Here is a 9,013-nt window from a genome sequence, read left to right as displayed (position 1 = left end):
CGCCCTGTGCACAAATTTTGTGCACCGGGACTCTAGTTGGTTAATAATCTTAAGTAAGTGAGTAAGAAATCCAAGTGGTAACTTACTGATACTGAATTTGATTATAGATGATAAACTTGTTCTGTACATCCTTATTGTAATCGAGACAGGTGTAAACTATTCTCATTCAGTTTTAAATTACAGTCCTCGTAGTTAGGAATATGAAAGAACTAGGAAGCTCTCAGGTTAGAGGACAGGCTGTGTTTTTTTCCTCTCAGTTGTAGGAATTTAGAGAGATTTGTCTTATTTAAAATAGAAGCTGCTCATGAGGGCCAGAAGGTAGGGAATTATTTTCAAAAAAGAATTCATAAAGATGCTGTATTATTTATTGCTGCAGAAAAATTGCCCTAAAGCATAGCAGCTTTAAATCACAAACATGTAAGTCTTATAGTTTCTGAAGTCAGGTATTGGGGAACAGCTTAGCTGGGTGGTTCTGGTTCAGAATCTCATACTGTTGCATTAAAAGTTAGCTCTTAACTACTGGGGCTGCAGTTGTCTCAAGCCTTGACTAGGGCTGAAGGCTCTACTTTCAAACTTAGTCACAGGGCTGTTGGCAGATCCCATTTCCTTATGGGCTGTTGGACCAAGAGTCTTGGTATCTTTTCACTTCTAAGCTCACTCATGGGGGTGAGGGGGTGGGAATCTCCAGAGCACCCAAGATGGAAGCCACAGTCTTATTAAACCTATTATCAGAAATGACATACCATTACTTCTGCCTATGCTGTTGGTTACACAGACCGACTAGGGTGTGAAATACCAGGAAGTGGATCATCTGTGAGTTTGGTTACTATAGATGGCTACTGTGCAGGAAAAATATTAGATTTCATAGACTACATTTTATTTTTCCATTTAAAATGAAAATAGATTCAAGACCCATAGAATTTTTTAAATTGCAGTGTAATTGAGAGCCCCATAGATTTTAGATGACTATTTTATAAGAATGTCAGTGAGGGAATTACTACTATTAGCTTCTAAAATAATATTTGGGCACATACAAGAATTAGCACCCTAGAAGTAGCTTTCTAATCTTTCATCCTTTGCCGTGCTCTAGTGTTCACAAAGTGGGTTCATATCATCACATCCTCAGAACAGCCCATCCACATTTTATGTGCAGAGAAATAGGATTAGAGAGGTAAAGTGACACACCACAAAGGCCATGCAAGGGGAAGCAACAGAGCTGATTTGAAGGAGTTCATTCCATTTGCGTAACATTGACTGGATGCCTGTCATGTGCCATGTGCTATGCTAGGCATTGGGGACACTGAGATGAGCAATCTATTTCCTTTCCAGCAAGGATCTCTCTCTTCCGGGGCTATAGGATCTCCTTTCTGTCTGTGCTAGGCAGAGGAGGATCTGTACAACGCTTGAGTAATTTCAGTTCTACCAGTTTGCCTGAAGATCCAGCTGCCTTCTCGTGATTCCTGGGATCTGGAGGCCTGAGACAGTTTGAGGTCCTGGCCCACCCCTGGCAAGGGAGTGACAACTTTGTCCCTGAAGGCTGGCTCTACCCTGCAAAGTGCACAGGCTCCTCTCCTCTGAAGTAGTTTCCCTTAACATGGTACCACTCCATCTCTCCACTTTGTTCATCACTCTAGATGAGGATTCTTAACTTTGTCAGTACTCATGCTTTGGGCCAGATAATTCTCTGTTGTAAGGGCTGTCCTGTGCATTGTAGGGTGTTTAGCAGCATCCCTGGCCTCTACCCAGTAGATGCCAGAAGGACATCAACTCCCCTTTCCTCTCTTTAAGTCCTGACAAATAAACAAACAGACAAACAAACAAACAGACAAACAAAAAAATGGTTCCAGACATTGCCAGATGGCCCCCAGGGTCTGTAAGGGCCAAAATTGCCTCCAGTTGAGAACTACTGCTCTAGATGTTTCTGGTACTGAGATTGGCTTTTTACTTCAGTGACTCTGCTTTTTCCAACAAGCACGAGTTTCAGATTTAGAGAACTGTTTTGTTTAGTTTTTTAATTTATTGATTTGAGAGAGAGGAAGGGAGAGAGACATCGATTTGTTGTTCCACTTATGCATTAACTTGTTGCTTCTTGTATGTGCTCTGACTGGGGATTGAACCCTCAACCTTGGCATTTCGTAATGACACTCTAACCAACTGAACTACCCAGCCAGGGCAAATTTAGATAACTTTGTAAGGCCAAAACATTGATCTATTCTATAGAATAAAAATAATGTAGTTTAAAAACTAAGAGTTTTTGCCAATTTAAAAACAATACCTTCTAATTGCTCCTCAAAAGGGCAAACAGTTCATTTCACAACTTGGAAATAGAAACAGTTCAGATGAGAGCATTTTAAAATAGTGCCAAAGTTTACAATGTTTAGCTAACAGTGTTTGCCCTGGAATTAATTAAGTGGACAAGAGGTATTAATAGTGTTTTATTAGGCTTGATTCCTATGATAATCTACTTCTTTGAAAGTGGGTGCCATGCCCAGTCATCTGGTTATTTCAGTTGGATGTGGTTCAGTTGCTTTGGTCCCATAGAATCCCATGCAGTAAGTTTCATTTTCTGGCACCATACATAGTTATTACAATATTATTGACTATATTTCCTATGCTATACATTACATACCTATAACTGTTTTGTAACTACCAACCTGTACTTCTTAATCCCTTCACCTTTTTCACCCAGTTCCCTATTCCCCTCTCTTCTGGCAACCGTCAGTCTGTTCTTTGTATCTATGAATCTGTTTTGTTTTGTTTTGTTCATTTATATTGTTCTTCAGATTCCACGTATAAGTGAAATCATGTGGTATTTGTTTTTCTCTGACTGGCTTATTTCACTGAGCATAATACCCTCTACGTCAGTGGTTCTCAACCTTCCTAATGCCGCGACCCTTTAATACAGTTCCTCATGTTGTGGTGACCCCCAACCATAAAATTATTTTCGTTGCTACTTCATAACTGTAATTTTGCTACTGTAATGAATCGTAATGTAAATATCTGATATGCAGGATGTATTTTCATTGTTACAAATTGAACATAATTAAAGCATAGTGATTAATCACAAAAACAATATGTAATTATATATGTGTTTTCCGATGGTCTTAGGCGACCCCTGTGAAAGGGTCGTTCGACCCCCAAAGGGGTCGCGACCCACAGGTTGAGAACCGCTGCTCTAGGTCATCCATGCTGTCCCAAATGCTAAGATTTTATGCTTTTTTATGTCCTAGTAATAATTCATTGTATGTGTATACTACAGCGCATATATATATATATTTCAGAGAGAAAGGGAAAGAGAGAGAGAGACAGAAACTTTAAGGATGAGAGAGAATCACCAATGAGAATCACCGATCGGCTACCTCCTGCACTGCCCCGCAACCTGGGCACGTGCCACCCCCCCAACTGGAATCGAACCCAGGATCCTTCAGTCTGCAGGCCCAATTCTCTATTCACTGAGCCAAACTGGCCAGGGCTGTACTACTGCTTTTTTATCTACTAATCTATTGATGGACAGCTTGGCTATTGTAAAGAATACTACGATGAGCGTAGGGATGCATATATTCTTTCGAATTTGAGTTTCTTCAGATATGTACCCAGAAGTGGAATTACTGAGTCATAAAGCACTTCTATTTTTAATTTTTTGAGTAACCTCCATATTGTTCTCCAAAGTGGCTGTACCAGTCTGTATTCCTACAAGTGCATTAGGGTTCCCTTTTCTTCATATCCTTACCAACACTTGTTTGTTGATTTACTGATGATAGTCATTCTGACAGGTATGAGATGAGAGCTCATTGCATTTTTAATGTGCATTTCTCTGATGATTAGTGATGTTGAGCATCTTTTCATATGTCTATTGGCCATCTGTATGTACTCTTTGGAGATGATTTTATTTTAAAATCATAATCTCTGAGCCATAAATGAAGGAAGGCTGCAGGACTGGACAACTGTGGCCTATGACTTGGAAGGGGAAATATTTGGTTCTACTTTATAGCTAGCACTACATTTTGCATGTTGTATCCTAGTGTTTATATGCAAATATGCCATGAACTTCCTGGTATTTTTCTTTTTGGTAAATTATGCTATAAAGAAATTTCTTACATATCATTAGATTTCTACAATACAAGTGCTTCTGAGGGGATAGATTTAGCAGATGCTATCAAATGGAATAGTCCTTTCCAGGTACTGGTGGAATGATGATACTTTTATGTAATAAGTGTTCTGCAAGACATAAGTCATTTTCCTGGTAAAGAAAATACCTCCTTTGATCATAACCTTAAAACCCTGGTGATAGTCCTATATGATATCATTACCATTACTCTAATTAACTGCATATAGAAATTTATAGAAGAGATTAATGCAAGCTAATCTTTCAAGAACAGCGAGTCTCCTTAAATGCTGTTGACAAAAGTAGAAAATATACAGTGACAGGAAGGTTTTAGGTTACCAACACCTTTCTTCACCCAACATCTTTCTTTGAGCTTGTCTCCTTTATTTAGAATATGAGGAGAGAATGAAATCCATGGAAAAAAAGGACTAAGGAAGCACTGTATCTTGTACTTACCAGTGGTTGGGCAAGAATAGAGAAAAGAATTGATAGATTTTGTAATAAAGCAACAGTTTTAATTTTTTAATTGGAAATATTTAAACAGAGGGGACCACAGACATTGCAGAGTTGAACTTGTAATACATGTAGAGCAGGGATCAGCAAGCTTCCGCTGTAAAAAGCCAGATAGTAAATAATTTAGGGCTTTGTGGGCAGTTTGTTCTCCGTTGCAACTACTCAGCTTTGTATTTGTGGTGTGAAAGAAGACATAGACCATATATAAATGAATGAGTGTGGCTGTATTCCAATAAAACTGTATTTATGAACACTGAAGTTTGGATTTCATATCATTTCCACATCTCACACGATGTTCTTTTGACAACCCCCGCCCCACAGGTATATAAAACTAAAAACCAAACAAAAGTAGGTAACTGGCTGTTGTTTGCTAACCCCTAAGTCTCGGTTAGTGCTACTGCTAGCCAATAAAGATTATAACACGATGGTAGAACAGAATATCTGTCCCATGGCCCACCCTCCTTCATATCAAGAGGAGTTAAAAATATAAAATTTGCTTTATTTTCTAGGTAAAATAACAATAAAGTAGTAATATGATAGGATGTGTATGTAGTTAAGACTCAATGGAGTTAGGCCAGTAATATTTTTAGGAATTTGCTAAAAATACAAAAACAAAGCCAGTAAAGTAAGTTCAGCAGCACAGTTCTTTGAGCTGAGAAGTAGGAAGAATGCAGTAGTCTGTGAGGATGTCTTTTGGATTTAACTGCAGAATCTTTGAAAATTAATCTTTGAAGATTCTAAATCCATCAGAATCCAGTGGTATAGTTTTGTAAGACATTTCTTACAATGACACCTGAGAATGTTCCCACAATAAAATAAAATGAAAGGACCTTTAAAGAAACTGGATATGTTTTATTGGTTCTTGCTGCAACAAATCTCTTAGGTCTATAATTCAGAGACAAGCTTAAGTGAGGAGAGCATTGCTACTTAATTTACTCAACATTTTTAGGATTTAGTATTGCCAAAATATTTGGAAGTATTGCAAAATACAAAATATTTTCAGATTTTTGGTCCAGAAATGTAGGTTGGGATTTCCCCAAGCCTTATGCAGCATGGTGAAACTGTTTCTCCTTGTTTTGGTTTCTTCCATCTTCTAGAGCAGGTGAAAAAAATTAACTGCCTCGGAAGGAAATACTCCCAGTCATGGAAACAGCTAATATAAAGAATAGAGAATTTTTCTTGAACCAGATAAATCAAATTTAATGATTAGATGAAAGAAATACAACCTCAGAAGAGGCAGAATGAATTGTTAGCAATAGCTCAGAAAAAGAAATTTACTAGATGGAATTCTATGCAGCAACCGTTTTATTTCAGCGGTTCTCAACCTGTGGGTCGCGATCCCTTTGGCGGTCGAACGACCCTTTCACAGGGGTCGCCTAAGACCATCCTGCATATCAGATACTTACATTATGATTCATAACAGTAGCAACATTACAGTTATGAAGTAGCAATAATTTTTTTGGTTGGGTCACAACATGAGGAACTGTATTTAAAGGGCCAGAAGGTTGAGAACCACTGTTTTATTTCAATGAGTTTGAATGGAGTTTGTTTTTATATTTTTATATCTTAACTTCCTTTTTGAAAATGAGTTTTATTGTATATGCTTGATATGAAGGAAGACATTAAATTTAGAAAATAATAACTTGTCATACTGATTTCCCCACCTCTCACCCCCATTTATGGGTTTTTGCTTGCTGCTTTGTAAATGGGAGAAAACACTTGAGAGATGCTAGATGTCTTAAAGTTAGATAGCTTCATTTAAAACTGATAGTTGGTAATACTGAAAAAATAAAATTAGTTGATAAATTTGTAAATTTATGTTGTTTAATATACCACAACAGGTTGAGGTTATTTCTATGAGCCTTAATAAATAGCTTTCTAATGCTAAACTAACAAAGTGGCTTCAGATATTTTTAAAGTACTTAGAGATATAAATAAAAATTTTAGAATTCTTTTTAATAAACTTTTCCCTATGACTTAACCATGACATTTACATTTCTGATTGGCTAATGAAATTAGGGAAACTTTTGATTTGAAAACCAGAAGAACATTAGACAGTGCTTTTTATTTGGAGCTGATGTGTTCTCTTTGTTTTACTCTCTTTTTTTTCAGTGAAACCAGCAGTGTATGTAGCAGCAGTGACACAGGGCTCTTTACCAACGATGAAGGACGGCAAGGTAATCTTGATCCCAGCTTTAGGAAGATTCTAATGATTATAGGAGTGAGTCACTGAGAATATGGTGATTGTCGATAGCAGCAGTTCTCAAACTTTAGGGCATGTAAGAGCCACCCGGGGAACTGTTAAAACTGCAAATTTTCAAACTTCTAGAAATCAAATAGTTCTAGAGTTGTCCCTTTGGACTCTGCATTTTCCATAAGCACCTGGTGATTTTTATGCAGGTATCAGACTTTGAGAATCATTGGTCCAGGGGGATTATGGTGTCAAGAATGGGACTTTGGGAAGTTGCATTTTATTAGATATTAAATTATTCTTACTTTCATATAGGAATAATTTATTTTTATAACCTTATTTATAAATGACCACAGTGTTCTGAATGAATATATTATAGAAAACATCTTTCTAAAGTTTAGCATAGAACACTAAATAAGGCTAATGTATATTAATTATCGGTTCTTTATTTTTACTACCTAAGCAGTAATTTGAAACTTTGTTCTTATCCTGTACACTTGCTTAGGGCCACACAAATTGTGTACCAATAAGAATTTCATATAGCTCCCTTGGACTAGTTTTCTTACTCCAAATCAGGGATTGTAGATCTCTAAAGTTCCTTCGAGATCTGAAATCCAATGACTTTTCTCCAAGGGTTAAGTGATTGAAGGACAGAGACACAGTGGCTACATGTCTTGGTTGATACAGATAGGCTCCTTAGTAATTGAAGGAATCCTGGGACTGTGAGACTCAGGATCCAAGTCCTGATTTGGAGAGAGAAACCATGGAGGAGTTGGTTTCTCACCCATGCCTCAGAGTAGTTATGGGCATGGATGGACTTGTTAAGCTTCCTACTATGGAACTTGTGAGTACATTTCTGTTCCTTTCTGATGCTGAGGGAGCTAGGTGTCATTTGAGATTGTGCGTGTGTATATTCCCTGGTAGGTTCTGTCAGGGCCTTTATTCTTTTATCTCATACCAGGAAAGTGTGGTTGCCTGTCCATGAGTGATCTGGTGCATACTGTTCAGAATTACTAATATTTACCCTTTTTCTTTGGTTTTACTGCAATGCTATGAAGTATCATAATGCATCTCTTAAAGGCTATGTTGTGCAATTATACAGAGGTGGAAGAGGGTGTAGACCTATTGCAATAGATTAGGTTTTGGGCCTTTGGAAAACCTTTCCACTGATGATAAGTCTTTGGTTTATCATGAAAGATTGTGGCCCCAACTTTCTTCTTTGTCTCTCCATGAACTTTACATATTCTGGTGATGTTTTAGATGCTTAAGAGTTCTCAGCACATAGTTATGTTATTTCCTGCTTCCATGTCTGTTTATGTTGGTCTCTGCCTGAAATCTCATCCTTACTTTTCCTTGAATGGCTGGTCATCCACCAAGACACAGTTCTCCTTTTGCTTCTCTGGGACATATTTGTGGACTGCATCAGTGGGTTTTCCTGCCTTCATGGGTTTGGCCAATAGGAGGCATCAGCAGAAGAATGAAGGGAGATGGGGAGGTGAATGAGATTGGGTGTAGTAGTCAAGTTTTTATTATGATAATACTAACAACCCCCAAATTTCAGTGTTTTTTTCACATTTATTTTTTACATTGGGACTGGGGATTAGCTGAGGTTCAATTGATCTGGCTCAGCTGGTCTCCAGGCTTCAGATTAGGTTTGTATCTATTCAGTGTATCTTATTCTGGGTACTAGGCTAAAGAAACAATGGCTGTATGACTCATAGACTTCTCATGGCAGAGAACATGAATGCCAAGTGACCAAGCCAGGCCATGCACGAATATTTACAGCTTTTGCTTAAATCACATTTGTTAATATTCTACCTAAAGCAAGTCATATGACCAAGCCCAGTGCCTGTGGGATGAGGAAGTGTGCTCTGCCTTAACACATTGTTTGTGGGTAGTTTTTATCGCGCGCTAACAGGTGGCGTGGGCCATTTTTGCTAATTTTTTGCGCAAATGGCAACGTTCAGTAAAATTACGATAACTTTAGTTTATGTATTTATACGTTACCCGCATTCTACCGCTAGTCTATAAAAAAACGTATTAATATGTGTCCCGCGCTCTACTTACTACCAGTCAACGTAAAACATATAAATACGTTTCCCGCATACAATAGGGAAGGCTCTGTAGAATCCCATGGCAATGGCATGGGTGTGTTATTCTATTACTGGAGGCCCAGTGCATGCAATTCGTGCACGGGGGGGGGG

The 9,013-nt window shown here is 38.0% G+C and overlaps 1 protein-coding gene across 1 annotated transcript in view; it reads left to right on the top strand.

The window, feature by feature from the left end:
* Positions 1 to 9,013, top strand: part of GPATCH2L (G patch domain containing 2-like) — a 57,360-nt gene that overhangs the window by 7,756 nt on the left and 40,591 nt on the right. The window contains exon 2 of the mRNA XM_005860181.2: positions 6,731 to 6,795. Within this exon, the coding sequence (XP_005860243.1) occupies positions 6,731 to 6,795 (65 nt within the window). The remainder of the gene's footprint in view (positions 1 to 6,730; positions 6,796 to 9,013) is intronic.

The sequence above is a fragment of the Myotis brandtii genome, unplaced genomic scaffold, assembly GCF_000412655.1.
Source record: "Myotis brandtii unplaced genomic scaffold, ASM41265v1 scaffold132, whole genome shotgun sequence".
In the NCBI taxonomy this organism is placed as follows: domain Eukaryota; kingdom Metazoa; phylum Chordata; class Mammalia; order Chiroptera; family Vespertilionidae; genus Myotis; species Myotis brandtii.
This window is presented reverse-complemented; position numbering and strand designations above follow the sequence as displayed.